The sequence below is a fragment of the Siniperca chuatsi genome, linkage group LG16, assembly GCF_020085105.1.
Source record: "Siniperca chuatsi isolate FFG_IHB_CAS linkage group LG16, ASM2008510v1, whole genome shotgun sequence".
In the NCBI taxonomy this organism is placed as follows: Eukaryota; Metazoa; Chordata; class Actinopteri; order Centrarchiformes; family Sinipercidae; genus Siniperca; species Siniperca chuatsi.
Window position 1 is genome coordinate 10,712,461 of NC_058057.1, and position 16,513 is coordinate 10,728,973.

The following is a 16,513-nucleotide window of genomic DNA, read 5'->3' on the forward strand; positions in this document are numbered from 1 at the left end:
GTGCAACCTTATTGTGTTATTCAAGTGTTGCACACAATGTAGGATGCTGTTAAAATATACTGCAAAATATTTCCTAAATAGATTCAAAAGATAAACCCAAATAGCCAATTAATGTAGTACAGTTGTTATGTATTAGTTTATTTATCTACTGGGTATTCATGAAAGTGTTAATTAGATGTTAAATTCCTTATGAATGAATTATAACACCAAATCATAGATTCAACCCTAGGTGTGTGGTGTGTTCCCCATTTTCTGCAGCCTCTTGTGGTGACGTATAATTTAACTAAAACTACATACTTTTTCAGCTCTAGTCACCTAAACAACATCCACTGGATGAGACATGAAGGTAGGAAGATGAAAATGAGTTGTCATTTGTCTTTACTGAAACTGATTTTAAAAACCACTAGCGAGGAAATACTTTCCACAGCTTTCCATGTACATACAATATTTGCCAGGTTGAATAAAACGCTGCAGGCTGCATTGTCAGCAAACTCCTGAGAAAATGCACAAGTCCACATGAACCCCAGAAATTACTTTTTGGTTCTAAAGGGGAAAAAAGTGATTTACAGGGTTGCTGTTCAAGTGCAAGGGACGGCATCAATTGCAAAAAAAACTGCTGAAGCACTGCTTTCCATGTAGCATGTGTGGCCACACCACAATCAGTGATGTCACAGCAGGTGTTTGGCGTAAGCTCCCCAATACCAAAGCACCTTCTGTGACATCACTGATTGAGGTGTGGACACAGGTGCAATGTGTAAAGCTATATTTAGCCTCAGGTTTGATCATCATTATTTAGATCTAATCATAGACTTAACCTGATGCAGCAACAGCAGAATTGAGTTATCTCCACACTGTACACTTGAGGTCACAGAACTGATAATAAAAGCTGAAAATCCTAATTAACTATTTTCTTAGCAGGTTTCCAGTTGTGCTTGACTATTTAAAAAAAAGTCTAACTAATAAAAATAATATCAATCAATCAAGGTCAATACAAATTTTATTTAAAAATTACCAAATGTTTGCTGTATATGCAAAGCTTACGTTCCCATTTCATCCCATTCAAGCTGAATACTTTGGTTCGTGGGTTGCTGCTCACTAATTAAGTCACTTTTATTACATACTTTGGGGATCTAGGCACTTGTGATAGACATTTGCTATTTTGGATGTTTTACAGACAAAATTATTATTTGATTAACTGAAAACACAGCAAGTGAAGTTCAATAATAATAGCAGCTCTAAGTTCTAAAATATAACACTTTGATCAGAAGTTCACTCAATTGACTATTATTATGTAATTTACCCGTTGAAACATATGTAGCCTAAAATTATGTTCAGATGACAAATATAACTAAACCTCATGTCAACAAAGTTTGGGAACACCCCTGCCACCACCAGCAGCACTGTTATCTCTGGGTTCACCTAAGTCTCGCGATGTTTCGGTATTAGAGAGTGGCGACGAGAACTGGCGTGGGACAGAGCGAAGAGAGTTGTTATCGAAGAAGAGGGAGAACAGACAGAGGCAGGAGCAGAGCAGGGGGCGTGTGAGTGTGTTTGTGAGGTCCAAAAAGGAGCACAACACGGCGTGAATGAAAGAGGCAAGCTGGCGGAATTCAACATGGCATCCGGAGATACGCTGTACATTGAGACAGACGGCTCGGAGATGCCGGCCGAGATCGTGGAGCTCCACGAGATAGAGGTGGAAACGATACCGGTGGAGACTATCGAGACCACGGTGGTCGGCGGGGACGACGACGACGACGACGACGACGACGGGCAGCCCATGATTGCGCTCCAGCCGCTAGTCACAGACGACCCCAGCTCGATCCACCACCACCACCACCACCACCACCACCAGGAGGTGATCCTGGTCCAGACCCGGGAGGAGGTGGTCGGTGGGGATGACTCGGACCTGCACACGGACGGCGGCAGCGGGTTTGAGGACCAGATCCTCATCCCGGTACCGGCTCCGGGGGTGGAAGACGAGTACATCGAACAGACTTTGGTGACTGTAGCTGGGAAGAGCTCAGTGGGTCGGATGAAACGGGGAGGCGGCACTGGTGGCAAGAAAGCGGGCAAAAAGAGCTATTTAAGCGGCTCGGAGGCTGGCGGAAGAAAATGGGAGCAGAAGCAGGTGCAAATAAAGACACTGGAGGGGGAATTTTCTGTTACAATGTGGGCATCGGGTAAGTAACGTTAGCCCAGCCGTGTCTGTCAGCTCCGTTGTTAGCCGTTGCATGAGGCCTCATTGCCAGGGCGTTGTCCTGCTGCACCAGACTAGTTCCTGGAGTGGTCCGTCGCACTGCCGTGAGAAGCGACAAATAATGCAAGTTTTCGATGCAAACCCCTACTGTAGCATAGTGAAATGTTTTTGTTTTGAAGGGAGGCCATGTTTTAGGTGTTGCTGGGCGCCGCCATATTCCCCTAGACTAGTAAGTATGGCGGCGGCCCCGAAAAAATGGCGATAGTCACGGCCAGGCAGAGATGGCGGCGGTGCTTGGGGGAGATAGACAGCTGGGTTTGCGATATGCAGGCCGCAAAACCGTGGCGAATGTGCTGCTCAATGGCAGCACCGGAGGTTAATGTAAAGTGTGTGAAGGTTTAATGTGCGTGAAAATTTGAGTCAGGTACTACTTAGCCAGTACACCGATTAGCACTTAGCTCTGGTTGCTGTTGGTGGTAGTTCACCAGACAGTTTTGCGTCTGCGTCAGGCTAGCTACTGCCTCTGTGCAGTGTGATGGTACTGCGTGCAATGTAATATTGACCAATCTAACATTACCGAGAAAGGGCTTTAAAAGTCTTCTAAGAGTTTATATTTTCTGAGGTTGCTCATTTTATTTAAAAGACAGATGAAAAAACTCTGGTTAACATATTCCTTACCGATACTGTAGCTGTTCTTTTTCTTTTTGAGGACACAACAGCTATCTGGAGCTATTTATAGTGCACTCTGCTGGTTAGTTTAAATTAGGATTCAGTAGTTTTGCTTCTTATTTTTACACACGCACGTATTAATTGAGGGATGTCATGAATTCGTGTGTCTGCTCGATACATTTCACTTTTATAAATAAAAGATACCACGCTTTAGATTTCTTCGCACAGCTTTTTATTTGCACGTTCTTTTGCCGTACTTTAATAGTGCATTTACGAGTCTAAAATCTCTCATTTGGGTAAAACAGTAGTTGTTTTAGTTTTTTCCCCTTTATTGGTCGTCCCTGCTTAACTTGTTTACCTTTGTTTTGTTTTTTGGGGGGGGGTTGTGTTTATTTTTACTCTGCACGTTTGTCATGTTTAGGTTTGTTATCTCCGTTAACAAGGTATCATTAGCAGCAAATTTGGTAGTTCTTTTATTTCGTTTGGTTTTTACATGTTTACCGTATAATTTACAAAGTAAGAACCCGTAAAATGATATAGGAAAGAGGTAATTTTAATAACCTTATGGCCAAGGCAGCTGCAGATGTGTTTGCCCTCCCTCAGACTTGTAGCTAGGGAAAAACCAGTATGTTATCGGTTCAGTCTCTGTAATGTGTTTCTAGATGACAATAAAGACATTGACCATGAGTCGGTGGTGGAGGAGCAAATCGTTGGGGAGAATTCCCCTCCAGATTACTCCGAGTACATGACAGGGAAGAAGCTGCCCCCTGGTGGCATCCCAGGGATCGACCTGTCAGACCCCAAACAGCTGGCCGAGTTTGCTAGGTGAGTGTCTGAGAAAAACACACATCGTGGATAACTCTGATGAATATGCAAAATGTATTGCTGTTAAATCACAAAGGTGAAATGTAGTGTGAGATAAACATGGTTCTAACACTCTACACAATGATATTATGTTGCTAGAGTATGCATGTTCAATTTTTGTTTGTTTTTGCTTCTTTGTTTTGTTTTTGTCTATGAAGATTTAAGATTCAAAGATTTTATTGGTCACATGCAATACAAACAATACCTGCAGTTAAATGCACAATGATACTCTTAGGGTTGTGCAATAAATAATGATAATTAGAATAAGAGTAAAAATGAGAAAATAAATATAAAGAAAACAAAATTCAAAATAATAGTTAAATAAATAAGAATTGGGGAAAAAAGTTTGATGTAAAAGAAAAAAAAACAAAGTTAAAAAATTACAAGGAGCCTAGATATAATCTGAAAAATAAATTCACTTACAATTGGTATGTAGGCAAGTTTGTGTGTGCATATATTGATGCACACACAAACCTCAAACCTTGTGTTTATGCACAAGGTTTGAGCAAGCTACGCCTATAGTATTTATTGCGGAGGGTATACCATTGTTATGGCCATGTGCTAAAGTAGACCAAAAGGAAGTATTCTATAGACCCTTCTTGTATTGTATTTTGTTTAAAATGATGAATAATTGATTACAAAAAAAGCACCCGCTGTACTGCTGCTGCCCAAGAGTGTCAGGTTGTGTTTTAGATGTGTCTGTTGGAGCCTCTTGGTCAAAACTCAAGTGACACCCGAAGGAGTTAAAAGATTATTCACCCAGTTATTTTTGTCATTTAATCGTATATTCTGTAAAATGTCACAACAGTGAAAAATGCTAATTGGCCCATTTTAAATAGCTTGTTTTGTCCAACCAGGAGTTCAAACCCCGAAGGTAGAAAAGCAAATATTAACATTTGAGGAGCTGCAACCAGTGAATTTTTTTGCCATCTTGGCAGGAAAAAAAGACTTGATTATTAAAATTGTTGCAGATTAATCGACCAATTGTTCCAGCTCTAGTAGCCTTGTAAGTGCAGGTCAGCTAAATGGAAGGCAGGCTTATTTTATGGTGAGATCAGTGAATGTTCACAGTGAGTAGGCATTATGTAATTACTTACCATAATAACATCATAAACCGTGCCACCTTGAGGTGAAATGTCAAGTGGGGATGTATCTACTGTAACAGACAGCCTCTTACTGATACTGGTTATTGATTAACTAAATAAATTGACATTAAAACTGGACTAGATGACACTTGTGTAAAAGGGAAGGCTTTGCGCCTTGTGTCTGCTTTTGTTTGTTAAAACCCCCAAACCATGTCCTTTCTTTTCTAAACAGGATGAAGCCCAGGAAAGTCAAAGAAGACGATGCTCCCCGGACGATAGCTTGCCCTCATAAAGTGAGTCTAACAACATCGCCCCCAAACAAAACCGTGCCACCACTTTGCTAAAGTTGAGTTTATAGTTCCTGATAGGTTTGATAGTCTTACATTGCGGCTTTGTTGCTTTCTGTGTAATTGAAAATATCTGTAAAGGTTATTTAAAAGTGAAAATCTTATCTGAACTCTACATGTTAAGCTAATGTTGTTCGCTCTGTGAGCAGTCTGCCATTGGAGTTTGAAGCTGTTGACATTACAGCATCACTTCAGGGAAGAATAGAGGCAGCTCCACTTCTTTTCAGGATTTAAACCTGATTTAAAGGAAACCATACAAAATGCTGAGGACACTTGACCTTTTATATGTGTGTACAAGAAAACAAAAAACATTTTGGTGCACCACTTCAGAGTTTACAAGCCTGCTGCAAAGTACCGTACATTATCTGTTTGTCAACTCGGTGCTGCACTTTCTCTGGTCCCCAGGGCTGCACAAAGATGTTCAGGGATAACTCAGCCATGAGGAAGCATCTCCACACCCACGGACCCCGCGTGCACGTCTGCGCAGAGTGCGGCAAGGCGTTTGTCGAGAGCTCCAAACTCAAACGTCACCAACTTGTTCACACAGGGGAGAAACCCTTCCAGGTTGGCATCTTGGCTAACTTCACACTCCCCCACGCACAGATACACTTGCGCTATTTTTACATTTTAAGCACATTGCAGTTTTAAGCCATATTCAAGCTAAGGAGAATGGGATAATAAGTAATTGCTCACTCATGGAGTTCAAAAAGTACAAAATGCCAGTAAAACTTTCTTTGGTGGCTAAATCAAAGGTCCCCCATCACGCTATCTTGTAACATTTTGTCTTTGCGTGATCTTAAACTTTGAGACTACGCTCCAAAATTCTGTCATCATTTGAATTTACTTTATTTAATTACTGACATATTTCAATCACAATTATATGTTTTGGCTGGTATTTTTGACATGTAAATGAGTGCTTTTCAATTGACTTTGTCAAGCCCTGTCCCCTTAATTACTACTGCTACGCCTGTTAAGCTTTCTGTTCTTGCGCATATGCAGTTTACAATGAAAACGACAGCAGATTTACCATCAATATTCTAAGTAATTTTTAAAACAGTGCTTCCTTGATTTCACACAGAGGTAGATAAAAGCAGGCTTCTCATTGTTAGCCAACAACCGTCAATTTTGCCGGCTGAAATGACAACTGTCGCTATCAGAATTTACAGCTGTAGCAAGCTAGGTATCTAATTAAGCTAACATTAGCTCCATGAGTTGGTTGAAAACACTGGCTGACTTTTTAAAGTTTCCACCAGACTCGTAACTAAAAACAAGCATCCTGTGAAATAATCTTAATGTATTATATGTATTATGTATTTGATGGCTACATACTCAATATCGTCCTAAAAGATTGAGATTGCTTGCCTCAGGTGAAAAGTCAGCATCCGGACCAACTGCAAAAAGAGAAATAGTATTGTTTTTGCATTGCAGTGTAGAGCTAGTTAGTCCTAGTAATAGCATGATTAGGAAAAATTAAGATTCAAGTGGGTTTTTTTGTTCTAACTTTACCCTGTTTGGCTGCTTTATGTTATGTTATGGTTTACGTGTTTTTATTGTCTGTATTATCAAAACAGTGTGTTTCACTTTTAACGTTACAAGACGAAAGGCTTTTAGGATGAACTCTAACCGATGTGTTTGGCAAACATAACACAATTTGGGGTAACATTAACTTTATACTGTGGTTGCTTGAGTGTAAACTTCCTCAAATCCAATAAGGAGCAAGACAGAGCTGCTAACGTTAGCTTAAGCTCTGATAGCATCAAGTACCAGCTTCCACACAGTGGGGATATACTACACAGTGGATGTGCTAGTCGAGAATAGCACATTTAACATAACCTATAAACCCAAACTAATGTATAATAGTTTAGTTTATGATATGATGCTCCTTTGCCTTGGAAGCAATGCTCGGTTACTACTGTAGGTAGTAAGCTAATTAGCTGGACATGCTAACGTTTGCAGCTTACGTTACGTGTTTAGAGCAGATAAATAGTGCTTTGTCCATTCCTTACACTTTAGCCCTTGTGTTTTTGGTTTTGGGAAGGTTAAAAAAAACTCCAAACTCTTGAAATGCAGAGAAGCACACTGCTTCGACGTGTGGAGAAATTCAAAGCTTGACAGGCCTGCCGTTGCTAAACTGTGATTGGACAATTGCTGTTTGGGGGGGGGTTTAACAAATAATCAATTAAGCACAGTTGGAAGTCACACAGTGTGTGATCAATGGGAAGACTGACTCCCCTGCTCCTCTCATTTCTTTTAGTGTACCTTTGAAGGCTGCGGGAAAAGGTTTTCTCTGGACTTCAACCTGCGCACGCACGTGCGGATCCACACTGGAGACCGACCCTACGTCTGCCCTTTCGATGGCTGCAATAAGAAGTTCGCGCAGTCAACCAACCTAAAGTCTCACATTCTCACACACGCCAAAGCCAAAAATAACCAATGAGAACCCATCCACCAGCGTCAAGCCACACAGACGAAAAAAGAGCATCTTAGCGGCACATGTGAAACCTCTTTTGAAGACGGAATGAAAAGCTTGAGACTTATTGATTTATATGAAAAAATCGGACAGATTAAAAGACTTAAAAACACTGAAATTCAGCTAGCTTTCCTGCGTCCCCTTTCTTCTGCTGTCATATTGGATGAGGAACACAGTGACTATTCCCCAAAGCCCAGGCCAACACAGTCCCTTTGTTTCTCCATTGGCACTCCGCTGCCAGAAGATGGAACTCATGGACAAACATCAGAGACTTATTTTTACCAGAACGAGGAGAGAAGCAGCAATCAATTCGTATTTTTATTTTCTCACATAGCTTTTATTTTCCTCAAGTGTGCATATTGTACACTTGACTCAGGCTATGTTAGTAAAATTGTGATGTTTTTTTCCCCTCCTGCATTATGAGATCGTACCTATGATACAAAAGGCCTCGGCCTTGTGTGACCTGTTTCACATGTATGAGAAGTTTAAAAACAGCTGTATGTTTGCATTTCCATACCCTCTTTGGTTGTATTTTTCCCTAACCACAAAATAACCTTGTATACTTGTATTGTATGGCTGTATTGAAATTACGTAGACATAGATAGAGGTGTGATTTAAAGTGTTAACCAATTAAACTTTTAGTCTTGAGTTGTTTTATATTTTCTATGAATGAATTCAGATGAATGAGTAATATAAACTTACTCAGAGCGTGTCTCGGTATCTGAAGCGTTCATTGAATTGACTGCAAGACCATCACTTTATTTGTTAGAATGTAATGTACAGATGTCAACCATTAACTTCCTTTGTTGATATTTACACCCATGTATCTCAACTGCCCACAATAAATTGGGTCATTCCAACCCTGTCGAAATATACAGAAGCTTTTATTAAGTGTATCTTTTTGATTGACTAGTGTTTGTTATTCGTTTTAGACAAATTCCTTCTGATTTACAGTCTATATTAGTGGTAATTATTGACCAACTTTATTCTTTAGCTTGCTCGTTATTAGTAATGCTACACCATCTAAAATTATTAGTGTTTTCCTCATTTAATACTTAATAGGTATATATCGAATTAAAGAAGTTAATTGGCAAATCGTTTGATAATTTATATTTATCAAGCAAAAATGCCAAACATTCTCTAGTTCCAGCTTCACAAATGTGAGGATTTGCTGCTTTTCTTTGTCATATATGATAGTAAATTGAATATCTTTTGGTTTTGGACGGATGGTCAGATAAAATGAGAAATTTAAAGACCTTGTCTTGGGCTTTGGGAAATTATAATGGGTGTTTTTCACTATTTGTGGACATTTTATGAAGAAGATAATCGAGAAATAATTGGCAGATTAATAATGAAAATAATAAGTAGTTGCAGCCCTAATGTTATTATTAACACCCATTTTCTGAAGCATACCAGTCGAATGTGCTTTTTTCTACATATGAGGAAGCTTTTCATACCAGTCATGTATGAAGATCAGCTTTCACATAATCAAAACCTGTTTGAGAAACAGGGACATTCTTTTACTGAAGGACAATTATGAGGGATTTGTTTTACTTTTACTTAAGTATATCCTTGTTATCACTTTTACTCCACTATATATCTCTCCACTAATTTTACACAATTTTCCATTAAAAAAACATATGATCCATTTATATAACATGCTCCATTGTTGTATATTAATATGCCCGCTATATAAAGCAGTTTTGACTCTCCAACCAGAAAAATTAATCGTCATATCACACAAAGGCTATGGCCCCTGGCCTGTGCCCATAGGCCCGTTCAGTAATCCATCAATGAGCACACAAAACATGTTGGAATATTTATTCATAAAAAAAAAATCTAGAAACAATCGTATGCTGTGGAAAATTAATTAAATGCAATATCACAAAACTCTGGGGCTGCAACTAACAATTATTTTGATATTATCGATTCTTCTACTAATCATTTTCTCTATTAATTATTTGGTCTATGAAAAGTCAAAAAATAGTTATTAAATAAATGTCCATTACAGTTTCCCAAGGGGACATCTTTTAAATATGTTGTTTTGTGTATTCGATATTCATGTTACTAAGAAGACTATTAAAATATTCACAGTTATTTACTTGCTAAAAATGACTTAAGCTTTACAAAATTCACCCTTGGTTTCTCAATTCTTGTGGTTAGTAAACACACCACAGGCTTCCCAAAGTGTATTTTTTAGAGAAATAAAAATAATAAAAACATGTAACCCTCCGTGTCAGTCTTCATTCATATTTGACTCAGGATATCAGACTTTCTAAAAGCTGCGTCAGCTCAGTGGAATTTCCTTCCTTCCTTCTCGGGCCTCCACTTGCAGTTTTTGAGTTTACACATAAGTCCATTCCTTTTTCTGCTCAGCCAGCGGGATTAGCGCAACTGTCTCCCTCAGCGTCCAGCTAAGATCCTGCTCTTTGGCCTGATCCTGGTCAGCCTGCTGCAGACTCCAGACCAGCTCTTACTGCCCCCTTCTGGCACTAAACTCTAATGACTTTTACACAGGTGACAGTGCTATCCATGGTGCTGATCCCCAGGCGGTGGCTACAACAACACCATGGAGCCTCTGTGTGTGTGGAGCAAAATATGCAGTTTGAAGAGTTCTCTCTTGAGTCTGTCTTTTTGAAAACCCCCGTCCTCACTGTCTGTCACACAGAACGATCACAGAGGAAGAGGAAAACAAAAGGGAGCCGTGTTTCTGGTGAGGAAATAAATTGATTTAGCTCGAGTACATTCTTGATGTTATATTGGCTTTTTTAGACTCACAGCACAGACCTACTGCTTGAAATTCAGAACCAGGCGCCTCTTACCTCTACCTGAGACCAACTTTGAGGGTGTGAGTCCACCCTCTGTGTGTGTGTGTGTGTGTGTGTGTGTGTGTGTGTGTGTGAGAGAGAGAGAGAGAGAGAGAGAGTCAGAGTATGTAAAGGCTGATTCAGGCATGATTCCACTTGTGGGTCTCTTTCTTTTTTTGTCTTTCTAAGGGAGCATTTATTTGCGGGATTGGTTGTTTTGATTGACAAAGGCAGGGGAGAGTAAATGCGCTACTTGTTATGCAGCTGAAGTCTGTAAAGCCTCCAACACCTGCTCTCTTTCAGATGCTTATTTCATTATGGCTTCTCTCTCCCAGGAGTCAAGGCACTTGTGTGTGTGTGTGTGTGTGTGTGTGTGTGTTTTTATTCTTCTATTTTTAATTCTGTGCTGCATGTTTACCTGGATGTTCTTCCATTTCTTGCTTTCTCTCTCTGCTTTGGCCAAGTCTTAGCTTATTTGCAGCCGAGTGCGATCTCACCTACAATCTCGACGTCTGAATTTTCTTTCATTAGTTTGTCTCTCTCTCTGTTGCACTGGCGGCAAGCAAACAGAAGTTTATCACACTGAAGCATACCAGGCAGCCTCAGCAGTAAGAAACCCACAGTCGCTGCACTAAACCCCTTCATCTGTGAGTGGAGACTAAATCAGGAAATCCGTACAGATCAACCCTCAGCCCTCTGTGGTTTATTATTTATTGTACATTTCTTAATAACACTTCCGCAAGGATCTTTCTCTCGCTTGTGCTCTGCTTGTCAAGAGCTGAATTTCATAGTCATGTGGTGTTAGATGTAAATAAATCCTGAGGTAAACAACCACAGTGTGAACATTAAATTGCATATGCTATGTCTAACATTAATTTAGTGTATTCTGTTTAAATCTTCATATAATATTAGACACTTGCCTAAGCCCATTAAAGGTGAGTAAAGTGTATTCTACAGAATTGCATAAATGGATGTATATGTCGATATACCTTCCACTACATCCTTGGTTACATATAGTGAAAGCCTGTCAGTGACTATTATGCTTAACTGCTCCATTGCTTCATCACACTGCCAGTTTGATGGTAAGGCATGCAGAACAGTATAACTCAATTCCATCCAATCTGTAGGTCAAATCTCTGATCTTAAATCTGTTCTAGACACGTTTAAATCTTGATCTAAATCTAAAAGTGCCGTTTACTTTGCAGTGGGCACAGCAAGAGATGCTATTTCCATGCAGAAAATATGTTGCCAAGGTAACAGAGGAGAGAGTGAGAGTGTGTAAGAGAGAGATACTGAGAATACCAGGACTGCCGCTGCAGACGTAGAGTGCAACACTCCACAGTGTCAGCATCGCTACGGCAGATTTTCAAGCCGTGTACAACCCCTGTTACACATCTGAAGTCTGTCTCTGAATTCTTTAAATGTCAAGACATATAGGTTTTATTTCTGTCTTTATTTGCTAAAGTGTCACACCAAAGAACAGTACAGGTTGTAATTCATGTTTCAGTTTCCTGCTCTTTCTACATCTTACCCTCTTTTCCACCTCTGTGCTCTCATCAGCTCTCCTGTCTCTACCTATATATAGACTGCCTTTCTCTCTTTCCTCTGCCTCTCTATCTGTGTACACCTGTCTCCTCTCTCATCCTCTCTCTGTCAAACTTAAATCTGCTTCATTGGCATGGCTATAATTAACTACACTGTTGCCAAAGTAGGTTGTACAAGGTTTTACAATGTAAGTATAATCATTCAGAATGTAAAAAAAGTGACAAATAGTTTGCACACCACTACAATATACACTATACTATAATCACCAGCTAATCATTTATCATCAATCATTTATCGTGCAAAAAAAAAATGCTGGTTCCAACTTCACCTTTATATCATTATACATTTAACTTCTTTGGATTTGAGCTGTTGGTTGGCCAAAACAAACAAAGATGTGATGTTGGGCTCTGAGAAATTTCAATGGGCATTTTTCACTGTTGTCTGACACCTAACAAAGTAAATGATTAACTGATTTCAGTGGTGGAAAGTAACTAAATGCTTTTAATCTACAAGTACAGTACTTTTGTGACGTACAATTGTGAGGTACTTGTACTTTACATGAGTATTTCCATTTTCTGCTGTTTTACACTTCGAGTCCACTTCATTCCACATGGCAATATTGTACTTTTTACTCCACTACATTTATCTGACAGCTGTAGTTATTGTTTCTTTGCAGATTTAGATTTTACATTTAAAAAAAAAAGCATATGATGAGCTTATGAAATACAATATATTGTTAAAGATTAAACCTAGTTGGGGCTCCTTGTCCCATTTCTCACATGGTTTCATTTGAATAGCAGTCAATTTATCAAATTTTTCACCAAAAAAGCAACAAATGCAGTAAAGTCTAAAGAATGAATACAAATGTGTGTACCAGAACTTTGTATTTCCCTCTTTCCTACCTCACTAATCATCTCACAGCCCCTCAGTTAGGCTGGAAACCACTGGACTAAACTACCAGCTAATTACTAACTGTATATAAAGTAGTTAGCTCCACCTCGACCAGCTACAACAGTAAAATGCTGCTTATTCAAGTTTTAGTATTAAAAACCTAAGTATTTATTTATCAGTCACAGGGGCCATTTTTTGTAGAACAAGTACATTTTTTACATTAGTATAATTTTGAATGCAAGACTTTTATTTGTAGTGGAGTACTTTAACATTGTTGTATTTCTACTTTTACTTCAGTAAAGGCTTTGACTTGGCCACTTCCTCCACCACTGACAGATTGTTTTGAAATGATCAACAGATTCATCTATAATGAAAATAATGATTAGTTGCAGCCCTGCATAGAATATTATAATGAGAGTGCGCTGAAGTCTGAGAGCGAGTGGAGTTCTTGGTAGCTGAGTTTTATTTTGGTGAAGAGCTTGGATCTTCTGTCTTTCTACAGGCTGCAGTGTTGCAGTAAGTGTTCCTCAGTCTCTATCTCTTGTTTTTGGCAGACTGGCAGGTTTGTCTGTGTCCTCCAGTCTCAATGACCAGGTTGGGATCACTCTCTTTGCATTTGTCTCTTTCTTCTGTTTCTGGTTGTGCTCAGATAATCTGCCTCTTGGTATTGTCTGTTCATTACTAAATGGCTTTGAGTTTACTCACTAGTTTTTGTAGTAGATGCCCAAACGATGATGTACTGCTCTTTTTATTTAGCTGTAATTTGATTGGTCCAGATTGTGTGAGGGTAGTACTGTCCTGTCTCTCACTGTAGTCTACACCAGTCTCTCTCTCTCTCTCTCTCTTTCCTTCTCTTCCCCCTGTCCCTTAGTCTCTCAGCCACCAGATGTCAATCACAAATCAACCTTTATTTGATTAATGCTTCATTTCAAGATCCTCATCACGTCCCTGCTTCACTCCACCAGGTCACTAAAGGTGAACTCTCTTCAAAAGAGCACAGTCACTGCATCTACATTTCAAATCACTGACTGTACGACTGCGCAGAGATGTGATCGGCCTGCAGGTTCTACGACTCAAACGTGGTCACAGTCAGATCAAAAGACCTTTAAAGCCTTGTTTATGAAGAGCTACCTGACATTCTCAATTTTACCCGCAGTGGCTCTGTCCCATCAGCTGCAGTGGATGACAACTGATCAAACAATAGCTGTAGGGCCGCCGCACTGTTATTTTCTGTCCATATCCCCATGTGTGTTAGCATGTACGCTTTATGTGCCCAATTAGTGTGAAATTCATGTTAAATGTGACACCATGGTTTGATATCTCAACAAGCACACTTAGATGAGATCACTCTGAGCAATAAATAAGATTAGCACACAGAAACACAGTGTATTCATAATCCTAGTGTGAGCTGGTTATGAAAGCCTTAAAGCCATGCAGATTTCTGTGAGTGTGGATGCAGACATGATTCAGCAATGGCCAAGTGAAATGCAGGCATGCACACAGTAACATGTAATAGTTTGGGACTACTTGGTGCTTGTGCGATGGGTGAGCAAAATAATGTGGCCAATGACCTCCCAACAGCTTCCTATCCTCCATTACCAGAAGCCTGAAGCGATAACAAGATTAGCATAAGCACTTTTAGTAAGTCACTGTGAATGGGCTCCTTAAAGAGGCTTAAACTGTCCCCCCCCCCCTTTCACCAGCAGCTGATAGATAGCTGGGAGCTGACTGGCACATCTGCTTGGTTGCTGCACTGTTCTCTTAGTGATCTCCAACCCTGGCAAATCAATGAGAGATCCATCATTTGGGACACTCGGCACAGAGGCAGAGAGCCAATCATTTCTATAAGCGATAGCAGCTATCAGGCAAATGGGCAGAAATGGTTCCGTTCCTAATGGTGGTATGTCTGGTGTAAACTGCAGCCAGCCTCTTTGTCATCCATCACCCTGGAGCATATGTAACTGAAAGAGGCCAGGCAGCAGGAGAGGAGAGGAAGAGGAAGAAGCATCTGTTCGTTCAGCGTGGGAATCCTTCAGGGGGGCAACACGATAATCTGGGTTCACGTCAAACCAAATCTGGAGTCTGTGCTGCAGGATGACACCGTGTCACTTATTAAGTCTGCATGTCAAACAGTGGAAGTCACTCAGTCGGCACCCCTGGTGTGTGACCTTCACTCAGCCGACTCCTCCACTTTCTAATGGGATTTCAGAAATGCTCACTCATTTTCTCTAGCGGCTTTGTCAAAATCCTGTTGGTAATTGAAGCAGAGTTGACTCAAAAGCTGAGATCATAAAAAATTAATGACTCCTCCAACCCTTCTCTCTCTCTCTAAACGCCTTAAACCTGCAATGCCAGGCGCAGGAGACCGCTGGTCAAGAGGCGAGTAAAGTAGTTTTCAGTGTGGGCAATAAACATCATAACAGGACACTTGGCAGCATTAGTTATCACCTTTAATCATGAGTTTGACTAGACAGTAACAGTTGGTGCTGAGTAAACAAGGAAGTCTTTAGATTTGACCATTTCAATTATTTCCCCTCTTGCCCAGACTGCTGTTTTCCCAGAAACAGTAATCACATTCACTATTAATGAGCCATGATGTTCATCCTGGACCCATTTACTCCTCTCAATAATGCATACTCTTTGGAATTGCCTGTGCATATTTTACACTGTGCCACCCCCCCCTCGGTGTGCTCTCCCCTAAGAGGGATATCAGTGGTGTTTTGGACGGGTTCACTATCTGGCCCCAGGCTCTCTCTACGTGTACTCCCAGGGATAATGCTTGCCAGGGGAACGATGTCTCATGTGTGACTCTGACTAAGATCACCTGCTGAGTGGAGATCGTGATGCACTGAGCTGCAGCATGGAGAGCAAAAGGTGCTAACACACTTGTTGAGGAATCTTAGTCTTCTTCGATTAAGCATCCGTATTACCCCATCTCTAGCTGTGATTCTAATAGGCTCTTTGGTTTGTTGAAATAGGCCCAACGAGCTCTTTAACTAAGACAATTGACCACAAATTGGACACATCAATGCCCCAATGTGATATTCCCCACATCATGATTGTCATTAAAAGAAGGCAATTGTGGGGGAAAAAAATGTTGGTTTAAGTGCTCTGTAAAGGGACTCGTTCTGTCAGAACCAACTGAAACTTACACAAAGGAATGAAAAGCCCATTAGCAATGACAGCCGAAAATGAATTTAATCAGCGGAACATTGATGCTACTACTGGGAAGGTGGGGGGTCAAAATGCACTATGGCACCGGTGGCATTTGAGTAGCATATCAAATCAGCCCAGACTGAGGAGGGATTGGCCAGTCTGTTTGTAGAAGGTAGGTCAAACTCTGAAAGATTGGCAGGTTCAATTCTCAAGTGGGCCAGTCGGTGGGTGGGTGTTTTTTTTTTTTTTTTTTTGGGGGGGTTGGATGTGAGCGAGGGTTGTTCGGGGGCATGACAGGACTCGTGCAGTTCAGAGGAGTGAGTCAGCATGATGCAAGACAGTAGACTGGAGAGGAGGGGGAGTCAGATGGTGGTGAGGGGAGGAGGAAGACTAGACAAGGGCCAGGAAACTCATTATAGGGGTATGGAAAGCGGGTCAGGCTCGTGCAGTGTTGTGAAGGGGAGTGTGTGGTTCTGATC

The 16,513-nt window shown here is 40.5% G+C and overlaps 1 protein-coding gene across 2 annotated transcripts; it reads left to right on the plus strand.

The window, feature by feature from the left end:
• The first annotated feature begins 1,441 nt into the window (after positions 1-1,441).
• Positions 1,442-8,510, plus strand: yy1b (YY1 transcription factor b). Of its 2 annotated transcripts, none has more exons than XM_044170271.1 (5): positions 1,442-2,183; positions 3,532-3,694; positions 5,051-5,111; positions 5,571-5,729; positions 7,420-8,510. In XM_044170271.1, the coding sequence occupies exons 1-5, from the start codon at positions 1,616-1,618 to the stop codon at positions 7,600-7,602; spliced, it is 1,134 nt and encodes a 377-aa protein (XP_044026206.1). In that variant the 5' UTR covers positions 1,442-1,615; the 3' UTR covers positions 7,603-8,510. The 2 variants fall into 2 exon arrangements, with proteins under 2 accessions (XP_044026206.1, XP_044026207.1); XM_044170272.1 differs by having other exon boundaries at positions 1,444-2,183; positions 3,544-3,694.
• The last annotated feature ends 8,003 nt before the right edge of the window (positions 8,511-16,513 follow it).